The 18,885-nt window shown below is 41.5% G+C and overlaps 1 protein-coding gene across 3 annotated transcripts in view; it reads right to left on the reverse strand.

The window, feature by feature from the left end:
* Positions 1–747: 747 nt before the first annotated feature.
* The window catches only part of LOC109473739 (enhancer of mRNA-decapping protein 4-like), a 73,007-nt gene continuing 54,869 nt past the window's right edge, over positions 748–18,885 (reverse strand). For 2 of the 3 annotated variants that reach the window (XM_019773740.1, XM_019773738.1), the window contains exons 11-27: positions 15,694–15,772; positions 10,085–10,259; positions 9,516–9,582; positions 7,944–8,041; positions 7,390–7,605; positions 6,903–7,097; positions 6,468–6,757; positions 6,021–6,265; positions 5,633–5,801; positions 5,139–5,343; positions 4,543–4,698; positions 4,085–4,200; positions 3,777–3,942; positions 3,263–3,449; positions 2,873–3,092; positions 2,372–2,535; positions 748–1,934 (exon numbers count right to left, since the gene is read on the reverse strand). In XM_019773740.1, coding sequence (XP_019629299.1) covers positions 1,754–1,934; positions 2,372–2,535; positions 2,873–3,092; positions 3,263–3,449; positions 3,777–3,942; positions 4,085–4,200; positions 4,543–4,698; positions 5,139–5,343; positions 5,633–5,801; positions 6,021–6,265; positions 6,468–6,757; positions 6,903–7,097; positions 7,390–7,605; positions 7,944–8,041; positions 9,516–9,582; positions 10,085–10,259; positions 15,694–15,772 — 2,929 coding nt within the window. In that variant the 3' untranslated portion in view covers positions 748–1,753. The remainder of the gene's footprint in view (positions 1,935–2,371; positions 2,536–2,872; positions 3,093–3,262; positions 3,450–3,776; positions 3,943–4,084; positions 4,201–4,542; positions 4,699–5,138; positions 5,344–5,632; positions 5,802–6,020; positions 6,266–6,467; positions 6,758–6,902; positions 7,098–7,389; positions 7,606–7,943; positions 8,042–9,515; positions 9,583–10,084; positions 10,260–15,693; positions 15,773–18,885) is intronic. The other variant, XM_019773739.1, reaches the window with a different exon arrangement.

Here is an 18,885-nt window from a genome sequence, read left to right on the forward strand (position 1 = left end):
AATTTCCTCTGTGGTGCCCCACTACTGTGACAGACCATGTCAAAGGTTTGGTAACAGGTGGGTAATCTGAGGCGACACAACTTCCACTGATGGCCGTGTGATGTAACACTGGAGGTGTCTTGCAGCAGTCTGAAACACAGGTATCATCTTACATCAGTCTGTAACAAAGGACAAATCTTACATCAGTTTATATTCAAGAATGGATGAATTGTCTTTTGTACATGTCCTTACACTAATCTCTGAGCAGAAGTGTTTCGTGAATTAAGTTTTATTTTTAAGTGACCAGGTGCTGTACCTTCACTCACCAATAGTGTGCTTCTGTCACTTCTGCGTGTTCAATTATCTTTACAACCATCACACAAATTATACACAGAAGTTCTAGTATCCAGGTGTTCATTATATAAACGGAGGAACAATTAATGCATAAGAGGCCAAGTTGTCTTAAGGAATCAGGAGTTTTAGCCTCCGTTAACATCTGCTTGGAGATTATCGGCTAAGGTCTTAATGCAGATGTTGGGTTATTGTCGGAAGATCGTAGTATTTTCTTAGTGGCAAGCTTGATGCTCCCCTTACATTTCTTATCTAGTCCAAAGTTTAAAAAAAAAACAGAGGAAGAAAGTACATGTTTTACATAATATCTGAACACGTACAATTTAAATGATGTACCAACCAACTTGCTTGCTACAAATAATTTAACTACACTGTATCTCCAGGTAACTCAACTATCAAAAATGACCAAACAAGACACATTTTCCAAAGTTTTATTCTGAGAAACATGATACAAAGTTGTTGCTAGCCCAATCCTATAAGTACTTCTGTTGTGAAGATGGTATTCTTCATCATAAACAACAAAGGTATAGACAAGAACATATAAATAGGTTGCTTTCCAACCTTCTTCCAAAGAATGCTTGAAGACTTTAACTCAACATACTATTAATCTTTTTAAGAACAGTTTGGGACAAAACGAAATGTTGTGGAACTTGTGGAACAAAAAGTGTGCTGAGATCTGGTACCCGGTATTTCTTCCTCTTTGAAATGACTTATGAAAAGTTGCATTGCAGTTTGTATGTCTCTGTTGAGACTGTCTAGCTCTCTTGAAAAAAAAAAGAAAGCTCTTCATTATTGTCATATCTTCATTTATAAAGTCCTTAAACAAAGGGGGCAGGATGAGGAAAATGTAAGAAGCTGAACAGTAGTCCTCTTACAGTACTCAAATCTCCTTTCACATGATTGCTTGCTGTTATTGTGTACGTCAGTTTAACAAACAAGATAAAACAGTAGGCATGGCAGAACACTTTAACCTATGATAGCAAAATATGTTCTTGAATTGCTCTTTGGATGTTTCACTACTGCAAGGTGACAGGTAGATGGAAGGTTGCTATATCATGTTGAACACTAACAGTATTTCCACACTAGTATGTTCATCTGATAGAATCCATGAATCGATCAGACATCACATCCCACTACCATCAGGTATCAACATTTTGCTGTACGCTGGAGATAAAGAGGAAAATATACGTTCTAGAGGACTTCTGTTTACCTTCGTATCTTCTGCGACATAAGGTGCATCCCATTTACAGTATCTGTTTGTTACAAGCTGCCTGAATGAATGACAATGTGATAACCTTGCTTTTTCTATGACTGAATCTGATTGGCTGGTTTAACTGCTGTCAGCATCTGGTTGGCTGAAGTAATTTTGAACTTAAATCTGACTGGTGACGGCGGTTCCAGACCTGCTGACGATTGGCTGCTGTTACTTCATGAGTGACTGAGCAGCCATGTTTAACATGCGCATGTTCTTGATCATCTTATGGTTGGGCTCTGACTGGATGAAGAGATTAAGCTTCTTGCACAGCGCACTGAGGACAACCGCAGCATGGTCACATGTGACAGGGTGTGTGAGGTCAAGGTTCATCACTGACTCTTCAAGGTACCTGCAGAAAGAAACATACAAAACATTGTAAATTATGATGTTGATGAAATATCTTTAGGGACAAAGTAATAACATCTGACAGTTTCTAAAATTATATCCAGTTGCTTGAATAACAGTATCTGTTTTTTTTCAAACCACAGACAGTATTACCTGTGTTTGAGTTCTGTGTTATGTGTCAGGTCCACAGACAGTATTACCTGTGTTTGAGTTCTGTGTTACATGTATGTGTCAGGTCCACAGACAGTATTACCTGTGCTTGAGTTCTGTGTTATGTGTCAGGTCCACAGACAGTATTACCTGTGTTTGAGTTCTGTGTTATGTGTCAGGTCCGCAGACAGTATTACCTGTGTTTGAGTTCTGTGTTATGTGTCAGGTCCACAGACAGTATTACCTGTGTTTGAGTTCTGTGTTATGTGTCAGGTCCACAGACAGTATTACCTGTGTTTGAGTTCTGTGTTATGTGTCAGGTCCACAGACAGCTGCTGGATGAGTGACAGCAGGACAGGCTGCTGGAGGGGACACGGGGTCTGGCTGAAGACTTGGGCGGGGCTGACGGCCTCACACACAAACATCACCAGGCTCAGGTCAGAGGCTGTCAGAGCCTGCAGTAGATACAGGAAACAATCACATCAACATATGATGGTTATGTAGTTGTTTGACAAGGTCTGCAAAATCTATTGTACTGCACGTTTATTTCAGCAGTAAACACATTCCACATTGGTCTCCATTTTGACTGAGCAAAAATTGACAAAAAGGAAAATAAGGATTTAATGACCCCAAATGTCCATCTTAAAATTGTCAAACCAAATCAAACCCCAGGATCAAGCACAAACTGAGTTAAAGATACGACCCCATTTGAAGATTTCACATGTACAGACTGCATAGAGCAAAGACCTATTTTTGAATGAGTAACTGAGTAAAGGAAACTTATACCCGTACCTGCTGGAATGCAGTGTTGAACTGGCCTTGCCTGAGCAGTGCCATAATCTGCATCTGTAACTGCTGTGTGTCTGCCTGTGGTGTGGGTACTGGTGTGACATTTCTGGATCTCATGGCCTGCACCACACTCTCCCCTAGTGCTGCCTGGTGCTCCTTCAGTGCTGTGGAAACTTCTTCTCTTACAATTCTCCGCACCTGGGAGATCAGAACATCCTGCATACTGAAGAGACAGAAAAAACAGAAACATGACTAAGACAATATCTTACAGAGCCATAGAGCATTTGGGGAAAAATTTTTTAATACGAGCAAAAAATGTGTTATAAAGCACAAGAAAAAAATTGGGAAAAAACTAGGTGTTATAAAGCCCAAGAGTAAAAGTTAAGGACTTGCTTGAGTATGGTGGACTGGAGCTGGCTCTCCAGCTCAACTTTGACCCCTGCAGTGATGCCGTCCTGCAGCTGTGAGGCGCTGCTGTTGAAGGTCTCCACCAGGCCCTGCAGCTGGGTCAGGACTGGGTCCCGCTCCTGCTGCTGTCTCTGCCGCTGCTGTGCCAGGTGTACCTCCAGCTGCTGCAGGTCTACGGGAAACAACAGATAGCATACAACTTGCAGAAATGCTGAATAGTAAAATACCATGGGATTTCAGTTAACAGCCTGAAGCATCATGTTTACAGCAAACTACACAGTAAAATTTAACTGCAAAAAAATTCACTGTAAATCATCAATACTGAACAGTTCTTCTTTATGCTGTAGATATAGACCAGTTTAAACACACTAGCATTGTATATGTCAATATTATTGGACCGGGTTCGTGGTCATTTTTTGTATATCTCCATCTTTTGTTCCTACACACACTATCATTTTCTGCAAATTCTTCACCTCCAGTGACCACCATCAGTACTTACAGTCCTGGGTGCCTCTCTGGAAAGTGTCGTTGATCTGTTGGAACATGGACTGACAGGCCTTCTCAAACATGGGCACTACGGTGGACTGGAAGGCATCCTTGTAGGCAGCCTGGACTGGACCCTGGATAGCCTGGGCTGCAGACTGACCGATGGCCTCTACAGTAGACTGGATGGGTACGATTGCAGACAGAGGGTTAGGAAGAACATTTCATATCTTTGAAACATGTAACCTTATTTGAATTGCTTTTAGTTTATACCAAAAACAACAAATTTTATACACTAACTAATAAACAGAGAAAGATACATACTTTTGCCCGGACCAACTTGGAGATATTTTCCTTCATGAGTGAATCTGTAGCCGTGAGCTTCTGTGCCAGGGTCACATTCAACTGGTCTTTCACTGGGTCCAGGGACTTGGTCACAGCTATTGTTGTAACATGAGAGAGAACAGTCACTTCGTAATGTTGAAAACAGTAATCATTTATCTCAAGAAGTTAAATATACTGTTTAGCAACCATTCAATAGATTGGGAAATTTGTCAACAATCCAATCAAATTGCTGTAATATTCTTTAATCCACCTTTAAAAGGCATTGTCATTATAGATCTGTCCCTTGACAGTATGTACATTGAGGAAGCATCTCTCACTCATGCATAGTGTATTATGGATACAGTGACTGTATTAGAGACTGAAGTAGAGTCCGTGCAGATACATGTACATGCATGCAAACACAATGTCTCTTTAAACAAAACAGTTCCTGTCCAGACCTGGGAGAACACTGTTCTTGACCTCCTGTTTGACACACTTCTCCAGTTTGGAGGTGATGGAGGAGTTGAGGGTTTGGGAGACCGTGGACAGGAGGCGCTCCTGCTTCTGTTTGTCCAGATCCTGCCGCTCACGCAGAGCCTCGTCCAGACGCTTCCCTGGGGAGTCTGGTTAAGGAACCTCGTGCCTCAAGGATACTGGTGTAATACATTTCTCATTGATACAACATAACCATGACAACACGACATGAGTCTGTCGTAGTACAGTACTGTAATTCCTGATCTTTTCACTGTACTTTCATGTTTGCGGTTTTCATGGTCACTTTCGTACAGTTAACTTATCATTACCACTAATTAATTATTTGTCTTTCTTCCCCCTTCCCCTCTTATCCCACCGTGAACACCTCAATTTTTCTCAGACTGTGAAATTTTGCTACCATGAACATACACTGAATCATGTAAAAAATGTAGACAGTACACAACTACCTTCCTGGGTAACATTATTTTTTTTGCCACCTAAAGGAAAGGTAGATTTTATAGATACTCAAACAGGATGTGCCCGTACAAGATCAGACCACATCCCTACAACAGAAGGATACTCTCTGCCTGTGCATGCTGATGCAGTGCCTTGTCCACAGAGGTTCCTGTTGACATGTGCAGCTGTTTGAGCTGTTGTGTGACAGCCTGTGTCAGGGCTGCCTGGCTGGCCACCTGCTGCGCCTGCACCTCTCCCCGCAGCTGCTCCAACTCCTGCTGCTGTTGCCGTAGCAACAAGAGAACCTGCTCCAACTGGGCTGACGATACCTGTGCAGGGAGTTTGATAAATATATTTAACTCAGCCTGACAAAATGATGAACTAGCCTCTCAGGCATGTGGCAGGCCCTGGTTGTATGACATGCTGAAGCCCTGAAGCTCCAAATTTGTTCATCTAAAATAATGTGATTTTTAATTCTTGTCATGCACACTGTCAACATTTATCTGTCTGTTATAAACATACAATTGATGTCTGAAAAGTTAACTTCCACAGTTTCCAGTGACAGGTACAGTAAAAATGACACACAATAGACAGGTAGAGACTGTCACATATTCTTACCTCAGCTGCCTGCCTCTTGGGTGGTGTTCTAGGGGATGCCACTTCCCTGTAGGTTTCCTCTGTTCTGTGTACCCTGGGGGAGGTTGTTTTGGGAGGGGTGGACCTGCCTGGTAACACCTGGTCATGGCGGGCGGTGGGGAGAGCAGCAGCAGCTCCCTGCAGTTCTGGGCTGCAGGGATAAAGTGAAGAGCATATTCTAACATTTCTTGAGAAAAAAGGCCTCAATCAGGCTTAAGATGCTTTTTGACTTATATCTATAAAGGAGCACCAAACTGATGTCTGATATTGCGTATCTTTCCCTTTTGCACACTTTTCTGCTGTGATAATGCTGTGGTACGGAAATAAAATGCATGAAACTGACCAAAATATAACACTGGTATGAAAATACCTTCTGCCTAAACTGGGCTGCACACTATGCAGGTCTTGCTCCCTGGGTGGGCTGCCTGTCTGACTGGCCACCAGTTCTGGCTGTGCAGTCCTGCTGGCTTCTTCTGCATGGGCTCGGTCCCGCGCCGTTTCCATGGTGATGTCTGGTGCACGAGGCCACCGGAGCCCATAGTCGTCCTGTACCTGCTCATGCCCAGAGTCTGGTCTCTCCTCCCCTCCTGTGGCCCCCTCTGCCTCCTCAGCAACCTAGTGGGATAGAGATGGACACTTGGCAATGATATTTGACATTGTGTGCTCTGCTTCTGCTCTCCATGTCAATTATCATTTGCTCCTCAGGACAAGGTCTACTTGTAAATCTACTTAGAAAATAAATAAAAATCTGTTTCTAGCTTTCTAAAGTATCCTGGTTCAGACTACAAAGGTATAGGTATGTAAAAGACCAGCACACCTCAGGTCGGCCCCTGGGTGACATTCCCTCTGCCCCCCTGAGCCTGGGAGACAAAACCTCCTCCAGACTGGATCCGGAGCTGGGCGGTCTGGGCTGGCTCTCCTGCTGGAACATCTGCTCTAACGCCTCGGCGGAGGCGGCCGGCGTGTCCGTGGAGGTGGACGTGGAGGAGATGAGGTCCGGGGAGCGGGCGTGGACAGCTGCGGGGAGGGGCTTCTGTTCTGGAGGGGAGAGAGGAGGCAGGGGCAGGGTGGTGGGGGTGGGGACGTGGCTGGGACCATCTGGTGTTCCTGGGGAAAGAGAATAATGCAACCTGAATAAGCAATATGTTACTACAACAGAATGTCACACAATGCAATGGAAAGAACAATAATTACATTATGAATACAGAAATCCCATTACCATTGTTATAGTTTTGGGTGGTGAGTTACTAACCTTGCTTGGTTGAGGTTGGCGTCAGTGTCAGAGAGCTCTCCGGAGAAGCCTGGAGAAGGTCCTGCAGTTCAGCTGCACTCTGAGCAGAGGCGCTGCCATCCAGGGAGTTGGCCACAGAATTCCCCATGGGAGTCACAGCAGTGAAACTGCTCATGCTGGAGCCACTACTTCTCATGGTGTGGTCTCCTCTTTCTGCTTGGGAAAGACAGAAGCATGTAAGTTGAGTCATTATGTGTGACCAAGCTTACATACTAAGAGATGACTTTATGGGCTTTATTGTTAATTCCATCTCACACTACTATCTTAAAATTTATGCAGTTCAAAAGATCTATGTTAAAACAGTTGAAGAAGCATAGTTGCAAATTCAGAATTTTGTCATGTCATGTACAAAATGTAAAATGTAACATTATACCAGTAAGGACACAGTAAAAGGTCTGTTATAATTTTGTTCTAGGGCAATTCAAAGATGGTGGTTTTGATGCACTACCATGTGTGAATGCAGCAGGAGTGAGAAGCATGGGCTCTTCAGCATTGTCTTCTGGTGGAGGACTTGTTTCCTCTGCTACAGGTGTCCCCTCTCGGTCTGCTCTCCCCTCCAGAACACTTGGACTAGCCTGTGACCCTTCACCTCTCAGGTCAGATGTTGACCCCTCAGCATCTGTCAGAGTTTCTACACTCATGTCAGATAGACCATCTCGCAATGCTGTGGGATGGAGAGAGAAGGGAACTTACTCATACATCTCTTTGATGTAAACAACAGTTATGCACCTATTAAAATCATGTAACAACATGTCCAAGGAAAGTGTTATGTCATCGTTTTATAGAAGTGTTCAACATTTAACTAAAGGAATGCACTAGGCTGCATGAGGGAGAGATCATATTATATTCTGTAGTTAAATACATGCAGCCCCATCAAATGTTTTTATGACATTCTACATTCTTAAAGCAGTCTTGCGTAACTGGTCAAAATCTCCTGATTGATAGCTTTATGCAAACAATCTGGCTATTATGGTAACAGCAATATGATGGTAAGACACATACCTATGTCATCCTGTGAGACTGAGCCAATAGACTGTGGCTGATGTGGCCGTGGAGAGCCTGTGGCTGGCTTGAACCTGACCTGTAATTCCTGAAGGGACCTGGAAAGGCAGAGATGATGGTGAGGAAAAGAAGCAAAGACACGACTAGAATCCAGGTCATGTACAGGAGTCTCTATGGGCACATGTTGTACATGTACATGAATGTGCATCATGATGACCTTAAGATTTTACATCCCTACCCATGATGGGTTTCCCCTCACCTCATGTAGGACACACACACATCCATGATAAAATTTTACAACCCTCAGTTCATCACCTCACATGGCCCACACTGCCACCAACACAATCACACTTAACCATCCGCTACCTGCTAATTTGGAAAGCCAATCCAATCACACAAACTCAAAACAGCCCGATTAACCGTGGGCCAGGTTGCCAGTCTTGATGACAACACCTTCCCAGGAGAGAAGCTGTGAGATACCCTCCATTCTAGTTGGAACAACCCTTAGTCTTGAAACAGCAATAAAGATTGGGTTATTCTACCTCTGGCTACAAAGCAACCGTAAAACCTGCAGTAACTGATTACATTGCAGCTAACAAGGTTTTGGGTTCAGAAGGTCAACTGCTGAGCCTCTCTGTTGTACACTGCAGCAATAGTCTGGGTAAGCTGGTCAAAAATGCTCATAAATGATTCAGTAACATGTGTACCTTGATGTCTGATGGCGAGATAATAGTTTACCTGTGTGCTTCAAATCATGACTGCATGATACATATCCTCTGAATGAGCTTTGATCAAATACCAGTATGTCCTAACTTACACAAAATGATTGTTGTTTCACACACTTTAGGTATCATTTCAAGTGAACTGGTAATAATTTTAATTACTACATGTGTATTTGACATTGGATGTTTCTCTGTATGACCTTGATACTTTGCCTCCTGAGGATTGAAACTGATCACATATAATCACTGCATCTATTTAGCTTCAGAGTAATAGGCATTATCTCAGAAGGCAGGCTTCAAGAGCGTATTACCAAACAGATAAACACGCTCATCATTTCTAATAGCCCGGTAAATACAGGCCCGAGGTTGGAGGCTTCATCAGAACTGCAGGTTTCTATTGGCCACAGCTTCAGGAAACAGTTACCAGTCTACGTTCCAATCAAATAAAGGGAAATGACGGAACAGCCAATTTTCATTATAGCACCATAAGATCTGTCATAGTTTGATTTTTTTTCTAAATTGAGCGGGCAAATGTTGGCCAGAGCTACAAAATGCCATTAACATTGGAGTAATCAAAAACCATTGTCAGCATTGATATTTCATAACAAAATATCTGCTGGATGATTTATTCCAAAAATACTTTATCTACAGATTCATAAAATTGAGGGTGACTTGTCATAATCACCTAAAATTTACCAGTACATTTATAATTGAGAGCAGAGTACAAGACTAGGGCTCAAGGTACCACAATGGACCTGAACTACTAGTATTAGTGAGAGGACTGCATAATATGTTGTAAAATGTTGCTTTACGTGAAAGCAGTATCAATGACAGTAAATTGACAACTTACTTTGTGTGAACACAGAACAGCTTCAGGAGAACACCGGTGTCACTTGAAGCTGAATGGTCGCCCTCACCTGTACATGGTGTACAGGCATGGATACAGGATTAGTGCATACGGTAATTACTGCGCAATATCATAAAGCTCTTCTTTGCCTTCCCAAACAAACCAAACATTAAAAGCGACAAAATGAACAATGCTACAATTCATGGTTCCATTACTCCTCTTCTGTTGTGTTCATAAGCCCAACAACAGATTGTCAAGAAGAAACCTGCAGAATACTTGTTGTGCTATTCCATTTTGATAGGGGGCATTCCAGCCCTGTCAGCACTGTTCCAGTAACAGTTGAAGCTTCATCCCTCCCATTGCCTAACTGCAGACAGCATTATAAGTGATTGGAAGGTTGTCTCCTTTTGACCCATTTTTCAAAGCTGTCTGGCATTAATAACACATGATTGTTTATCTATAAAAAAAATCACACATCTTACTGTTGGTGACATGGTGACCAAAAAATGACCAATCTCAGACACTTTACTGACATGCAGTTAACATTAAAATCAAACAAACAGCTGCTATACCTCCAGTCATGTCCTCTTCCACCTCCACCTCTGCATTGACAGACTTGAACTTACGCAGGGAAGCATCCGCAATGGCAAAGGAGAGCAGTGGTTGGGTAAGGAGATATTCTGCCAGCGAGACGATCCCTGCCTTCCCATCATCAGCATTCTGATACACCTGTAGCACATACAGCACCTAGCGGGGGTACAATTACAACTTTTGGTCAAGGGTTAACACAGTTTATACAAGAAGGTTATCACCTCCTTGGTTCTAGACTGTATCAGGGAGCAATAGGACATTTTATCATACATGATGATGATGATGATGTAGGCAAAACTTATCCATGCTCCCCTGTTGTTTTAATCATTTAGATCCAGGGAGTCGAGGAGGAATGATGACATAAATGTAAGCAAAGTTAGGCAATATTGCATCATAGTCCACAGTGAAAAAAGGACAGATGACTCTGTCCCTGAAAGTTTTTAACAACTAAACAGTTCAATTGCACCGAGATTAGCTAATTCTAGCAATGAAAGTCTTGTTGCTTTGAGGGATGCTTACACTCAGTCTGATACTTCTAGGTGGTCATCATAGTCAAATATGGGTTAAGGTAGCAGAACATGAAGATTTCTAGATTTCTTCAGACAGGTAAGTCGAGTGTTAGATTGTCTGTATGAGTTGGTTCCGCCTGGAAGACAAATCAATAAGCAAACTGATGAGTCCAGCCCTTCTTCCTGACATCTTGTCATCACAGTGCGAACACTGTGTGCATGACAATCTACCCTTCAGACATCCATGCCGATGGATCTGACAGTTTGTATTGATTTGGTGGGGTCTTCATTACTCGGTGATGATTCCCCATCTATCCACCATGACAGGCATGCCTTCCGGCTACATTGTCCTGCAGGATCACGCAATCAGCACCCAACTTTGGCAAACTTCTGACTCAGAAGCTGATTATTGTCTCCACTGTCAGTTCACTCTATCTCACTTCACTGACTGCTGTTTCTATTACTGTTCAGGTTTGTATTCTATAACTAACTCATTTTGGTACCATAGTTTGTATATGTGATGAAAAAACCTGTTAAGTCAGATATACCAGTCAACAATAAAAAGTCAATATTATACTAAATTTTGACAGGGGAATGAATTTCCATATATGTAACATGTATGTGGCTTTGATTGAAGAAGTGTGAATTATTAGGGGATATCTTTGATCCCTGTTTTAGGTCCCTCTGAAAGCAATGCACTGACATGAGAGTAAATAATACAAAAATCTGTAATTCAAATAGCTGCACTATCCATTGATCTAAGAATATCGGCTTAATTTTTCATACTGCCAGATTGGGAGAGAATTACCAAAACTAATATTTGTGCTATCTCATCAACAGTTACGTCTGAGTCAGAGATATGGTGACTTATGCTCCACACCAAACTCCCAACACTGCAACACCAATATGCAAGATTGTACGCCCAGATAAACATGAATGTGCCCAGTCTCCTGCATCGGGCAGCTGGGAACAATAAAGGTAAACTCTCCATCCTCAGTATTTATCATCTGTGTCCTCTCCTATCTCCCATGCCCCAGGCTTGAATACGGTACGCTCTGTAGTCACATCAAATCCTGAGAGAGATGAAAATTTCTGACTGGGCAGCTACTTGTCAATGCAGAGTGTATATCACTGTCAGCTTTACTGTGCCTTCTGTGAAGTCATTCCCATTCCTCTGGACTTATCTCCATCCCTATTACATGTAAGTGCAGCGTAAAAAGCATTTCGTTGTGGGGGAGCTTGTTCCAAAATTTCTAGCCGTCTTTAATCTCCTGACAATCACTATTTGTCACGTCAGCTCTATGTACTCAGCCCCAGGCATGAATTTCAGATCCCCCGTATCAAAGGCTCCTTGCTGGTCACAAGTACACTCATTCTGATGCCTAACTAATACAGATCAGCATTATGGGGATACCCAAAGGCTTTGGTATGGTTATGATCTAACCATGTATTCGTAATTGCATTGCCTGTGAGCATTTATGGATCTACTTGTTGGTCCACCAAATTTACAATGACTACATCATTTTAGGGCCGGCCTCCTTGTATGTTAATATTTTGGACTTGATTTGAATTTGGCCCGCTGAGAAGCAGACAATTTAGACCTCTACCCTCCAATCTCAGTGGAGATGCAAATCTGACTTTGGCACTGTTTTACGAGGGGTTTATGGAAGCCATCAAGTCATAACCCAACACCCCCCACAAATCAACAACATTTATGAAAGAATAGTCATTCATTCAGCTAATTTGCAAGATCTTCATTAAGATAGAGAGAGGGCATTAAAACTAGCTGTCTAACATCGTCAAGTTATCAACTTTTTTTATCTTCCCTTGTAAAAGTGTACAATGTACATTATACATTATACATGTACACCTTCAGGCAGATATTGTACAAAGGACACAAGACCATGTCTATATACAGTGACTACTAACATGATTTCAAAGAAAACAACATGGAAATCAAACAGTGATGGTAAACAAAATGACACACCCTCTATTATTCTACGAACATTCATTTTGCGGCTGTGCCATATTCCTGCACATTTTGCACTTAGCTGCTTCACTTGTTGTTATCGTCAATTGTCGTAAACACTTTATGACTGCAGTAAAGGTAACTTGTCCACATTTATCAGATTCCGTCTCAGAAGTTTCATTATCAGCACTAAGTTACGAGGCTGGGGAGGTGCAGCAGAATCCCAGGAGAGCAGGAATAAGAAAATTCCCCGAATGTGGAGTGTGGGAAATTGGGAAAGGTCAGGTTTTACAACATGTAATAGTTATTGATGAATATAATATGACTTATAGGTCAGGCCCTTACTGAATAACAATTGTAGCTTGAGTACTGAGGTTACTGAATAACAATTGTAGCTTGAGTACTGAGATGTCATCCCTAAACTTAAAAGTTCAAACATACATAACTTTTTTATAATAACAAATGGCATACGCAATGCAGTTTTTACCATATTAGTTAAATAATTTTCATGCAATCATCGTCCAAGTTTACAAGGAAAAATAAATTTGGATTTAATTCCATGTCGTTAACTTTTCCTATAGGAATTACACAAACATGCTCAATTTCTGTCAATAACACTAATTGGTCCTGTAGGACTATTTACAAGACCCATGGCTACTTGTGATCCCCATGCCCCCATGTTGTAAACTTGCTGTGTCCCAGGCTGCAATGCTGGAGGCTCCAGGCAAGTCTAGAGTTACTGGTCGCCTGGCTCCTACATGATGGCTGTTATCTCAGGGCTGGGTGAACATCTACAAGTCTCATCAGCAGTTTGGTGTGGATGGAGGCACCCGGCTCTTATCAGCTGCCAGCAGGAGGAGGCCGGGCGCCGCGGCCACAATGGCGTTCTGACGCTCCTGCCACAGGTCAGCCCAGCAGACGTACCAGTTATAATGACCTCTGGGCATAGCTGGACACACCTTAAATTCAATGGACTTTCTTCACAGATACGGTGTTTTTTCACACTTTAAACTAAGTCTATTAAGCTTTTGTCTCAGATCTAGATGTTTTTTAATTTTCTGAATCATTTTGGAATGTACAATGTAACTGCTTAGCTCTTACTGGTCACTGGATGCTTGTCAAATCAAAACCCCTTAGGAAGAAGTGCAAGATGCATTAAGGTGAAAACACATCAAATGGACTCTTTTGTTAGGACTTCTGACCCATTTTACCCTGCATGTTTGATTCATGCTCCTCTGTACATTTTCTATTCCAGAAAGACATTAAGTACAGTTGGATGGTTGGAGCGTACCACACGGACGGTAAAGAATGGTGGAGGATTTGCTTATCTCTCAGCAGCAGGCCCTGGCCAGGAGCAAACCAATTCAACTAAACCTGCAAACAACATAACTTCCACTTTTCTACACACATCAGGCTTAGAAATCTGACATTCAATTGGCGGTGATGAAATGGGTTTCCCCCGAAGGAAAATACGAGAGCAATAAAGATCTGCTAGAAATGCCTATGGAATAGGTTCAACCCCTGGTTAAGATGTGTATTTCATGTATCAACTTGCATAAAATGGACACAAAGGGCGGAGTCAAGAAGTCAAAGGGAGGCATTCCTTCTGGCTTCTGGACATTGAGATGGCACACTTTTCATACCTTTACTTTGATATGAAGTGATATTTCATGAAGTACACAAAATTTGAGTGCTGTATAAAAATTTGTCTTGCTGCTTTTACCATAATCTAACTGAATAAGAAAAGAACAAGGAAATATTCACTAGCTTCCCCCCCCCCAAAAAAAACTGCATCTTATGGATCATGTTTCATTGTTCCAACTGTGATAAATTTTGATATTTGAACCAGGGTACATGATATGAAAAGTTATTTCATGCTCCAGTATGCTATCATGGTAACTACAGTAAAAGATTTTACTGTTTGCATCATATTACAAGACGAATAGAATGATACATACTGTAATACCCCCTGACCATACAGTCAAATGATCTTAGAACTAAGTAAGGTGACTATTTTGTCTGATGCATATTAATATTGTCTACAATTCTACAAACTGTCTGCTTTTAGATTAAAGTATCATTCCTGTGGATTATTGCAAATCTGCAATTTATGTAATATTGATTCCGGTTTGTTTAGACCAGAGGCTTGTTACACTGTAGGTTTAGCACTCCATGTTGCATATGAGAGAATTACATTACCTGTGAATGAGGGCACCGTAACTCTTTGTTAGCCTCTTTAAGTTGCATAGAAGCAGGAACAAAGGACCTGTCTCACCCCCAGATGTTTGAATTGCCTTCATAAGTTTTAACAGCGCCATCTCATGCTCCACAATACCTTCATACTGGCGCAATGTCAGAGTTCAGTGAATTTATATCATCAGCGTCTTGCAGGTAGCTTCATTACAAGCCACAGGATACTCCATTAAGCGGAATGCAATAATTCCCCCGCTGCTTACAATGCAGAGGTTAAAATGGTGAAGTGACATTACTGTCTTGCGTTGCACTTAAAGATGGTGACCAATAGTAAAACAGCGTGCAATAAACGCAGCGTGCATTTTCTTGTGATGATCACACTCAGCAAGTTTATGTGCACCGGCGGGGCAGAGCGGATGGAGGAAGTGATAAAACTGAAGGGAAGGGGCACGTAAAAAATATGCATTATGTTGGAGCAGGGTGATTTCCTTCTTGTTGAGGCAATTAAGCTGCTCTGAAATCTTGAGTTATTGCATTCAATCAAAAGGTGGCCATAAAGTGCCGGCTACCAACTAAAGCAATATGTAAGGGGAAGGAGTTGTCCACCACAGCCACAATTGGAGATGTCAAATATGCGCATAAGTTACTAGGCATTGGAGATTCTGAGCTTCTACCTTGCGAAGGTGAATGTAACATAACCACTCTTTTTCTGCTTGTCCATGTACACATAATCTGTTAATGGTCATTAAAAATGTCAAAAAAGAGATAGAAATGGGTAGTCAGTAGTTGTTGTTTTGGTGTTCAAAGATTCAAAAGTGTATATATTTATACAGTCATTGTTGGGAGAATACACACACAATTGGATGCTTTTTGGATCTCAAGGAGTATTACCAACTCCACAGCCTTTCCCAGTACCCACCTTTCTTGTGATGTCTGACAGGACCAGGTAAGATGCAGACAGGTCCATACAGGCCTTCAGACATGGCTCATCCTCAGCACTGAAGAACAAACACAAACAGGATACAGCGTATTGAGATTTATGGCACAACAACTCAAGCAATACTTTCTTATTTGTCAGACAAAATGAACACACTGATCAATGTCTGGATGGTATGGAGAAATCAATAGATCTTTTGACAGGTGTCATGTAGAGCAAGCCCTTAGTGGTCTCATTGTGTCTGCTATTACACTTAACAACACCCGTCTGTAGGAATAAGGCATGGTTAATAGCAGAAGTAATGAATCTGACAATTTTGTACGGAGAAAATTGTGGCAATGTGTTAGAGAAAGACACTGAAAGTATCAAAAGACAGGTGGTCATGTTAACATAATTGGAAGACAATGGGAAGAAAAAGACTGTACAAACTCATGATTTGGGAATGAAATGAAACAAACATGTCTCCACCCCACCATTCATCCCAATCCATCCCTAACCACAGTGACAGATAAGGTAGCAAGGATGTCAAACCTACATCATCTGTCACAGAATGTCAGAATCATGATTATTTTCCTGTAAAATATGGGTAGTCACAGCCATGACATATGTTAGACCTACATCTTGTACTAACTACACAGAAAATAAGCACTCTCTTCATTCTGAGAGAGAGAACTTAACTTGAATGTTGTGGAACTAATGTAATTACTTAAGATAGAATTAAAGGTTTCTGTAACAAGAAATTGAGTCAGCCATGTCCAATCAGGATGAGAGAGTTAACAAGAGAGATAGCCAATCAGCACCAAGGAGAAACATTGTACCAAAAGGGATGGCCTATCAGCACCAAGGAGAAATATCACACTAAGAGTTAAAGTTAGGGATGACCTATCAGCACCAAGGAGAAACACCACACTAAGAGTTGAAGTTAGGGATGGCCTATCAGCACCAAGGAGAAAAAACACAGTAAGTATTTAAGTTTCAGCACCGAGGAGAAATAACACAGTAACTGTTTAAGTTAGGGATGGCCTATCAGCACCAAGGAGATATAACACAGTAAATAAAATACTAAGAGTTTAACTTAGAGATGGCCCGTCAGCACCAAGGAGAAACATTGTACCAAGAGTTTAAGTTAGAGATGGCCTGTCAGCACCAAGGAGAAACACTGTACTAAAGAGATGGCCAATCAGCACCAAGGAGAGATACCAAATCAACAGATAAGCTGAGATACAGCCAACCGGTATAAGAAAAAGATGCCATATCAAGAGTCTACGAAGTAGATAGTCAATAAGCACCAAGGATGGATCATGTTCCTAAATGTTAGATAGAAGATAGAAAGCAGCCCCGGAATATTGTTGTGACCTTTCAAACCTGAAGGAAGAGCTGCTAGTCAGCCAGAACTTGAGGTACAGGTGGTCTGCAGATCTATAGTTATTGAAAGGTAAATCAATCAATACAAGCCAAGCCCTGGGTGTTCGGTCAACACAATGCCTGCTACCATGGCTATACTTCCAACCTAAATAAGACACAGCCCCATAGATGGTTACATGGCCAACCATCAAAGTATTCATGATATGGCTGCCACCAAGTCAATACAGAGGCACTTCATCATTGATCTTTCCCTGAAGGCAATTTTCAGACTGTGCACTTGAATATTTTAAGCTTATTCTGTCACCAGAACTCCATGACCTACAATAATGCAAAAATTAAAATAAAACTATGACAACAAACAAAAGTCAAAGCAACCTTTCACAGTGAATCTATTGTGTGTGTTGTCTGTTATCTTATGTAAGTCATTCTAAGTTTTACAAGTTCTTTTAACATCACACTAGCTGTTTCTACCACTTCCTCTATTTTTTATCTGATAAGTACATGTACATAATTTGTGGACAAAGTACACGAATCTATAACGATGTGTTTAATGGTATACTGTTAATAGGAGTGGGACTGGAAATAAAAATGTCAGCCACATTATGACTACAACACTCGTTCATCTTCCATAGCAACTGGCTATTTCATACTCACAGCTGCCATATTAACAGTTAAGAAAAATAACAACCCACTCAAGGAAAATTAGAGGTGATTGGCTATGTTCAACCATACAGCTCCCTGTTTACAGGTGAGGTGCATAATAAAAATGTGAGCCATCAAGATTTATTTGTTGATAAGAAGATATTGGATCTCTAACTCAGTAATGCTTAACAGCAGTCAGGGGATGATGCTGAATAACACTCAATACCAAAGGAATTAGAGTGAAAAGCCAGTTTGTTTTTGATGATCCTGCTTTTCTGGTGGAAATATTGGCAGCTTGAACCCTTGACATACTGACTAAGCTCAAGTAAATGTGAAAACATTGCAGCAGTTAGAACTTTTAGATAGACTAGTGTGTTTACACAGAGCATTTTCTTTGTTACATCCACTAGACCCTAAAACGGGACTACCTAGCCAGGCAAAATTTCTCTTGTCTGTTTCAAAGCACAAAGTTAGTGGTACAGTCAGGCATATGATGATTGAAATATTATTGAAGTAACCAAAACTCTGCTTGGTTAACACGGTTTCAGTCTTAGCTCTTCTTTACTGCTCTTGAGCTGGCTACTCCTGACATACATTTTATCATTTATACAATGTATATCCACAGTGGACAGGCTAACTGAGAATTAATTCAGAATAAAGGCATCTGTAGGACCCCTGCAGTCTGACTCTCCATCTATCCCATCTTGATGTTTAACTAACTCCCTCCATGGATTAAGGCTTCAGACATTAAGATTTGGGGGGAAGATAACTAGTGACTATTGGCAATGTGATTTAGCCTTCTGTAAATGGCTAATTCCCATGTGTCTCAATTGGGACATATATGGTGATAGTCTCCTCTCTCTTAATGGCTCCGACGGCTCAGTTTTGTGATTCCAAAGACTGGCTAAATGGTGCACAAGCTCACTTAATGTAGATGCATTGTAACCTTGTAAAAAGGGTCTGAATGGCTGTGACAGAATCCCTTGGTAATCTTGTTTGAAAGGTCTGCCCTGCATGCTTCTGCAAGAGATAGATTAGTACAAAGGGGAAAAGTACTGTTCGGGGCAGTCCCTGTCCTTCATGGGTTATGATTCAATGACACCATGACTTCTACAGGAACATCATGATGGAACACATTTCCTTCCCCTAAAAATTGCCCATTGTTTT

Source organism: Branchiostoma belcheri, unplaced genomic scaffold, assembly GCF_001625305.1.
Source record: "Branchiostoma belcheri isolate BF01 breed outbred unplaced genomic scaffold, Haploidv18h27 scaffold3, whole genome shotgun sequence".
Classification (NCBI taxonomy): Eukaryota; Metazoa; Chordata; class Leptocardii; order Amphioxiformes; family Branchiostomatidae; genus Branchiostoma; species Branchiostoma belcheri.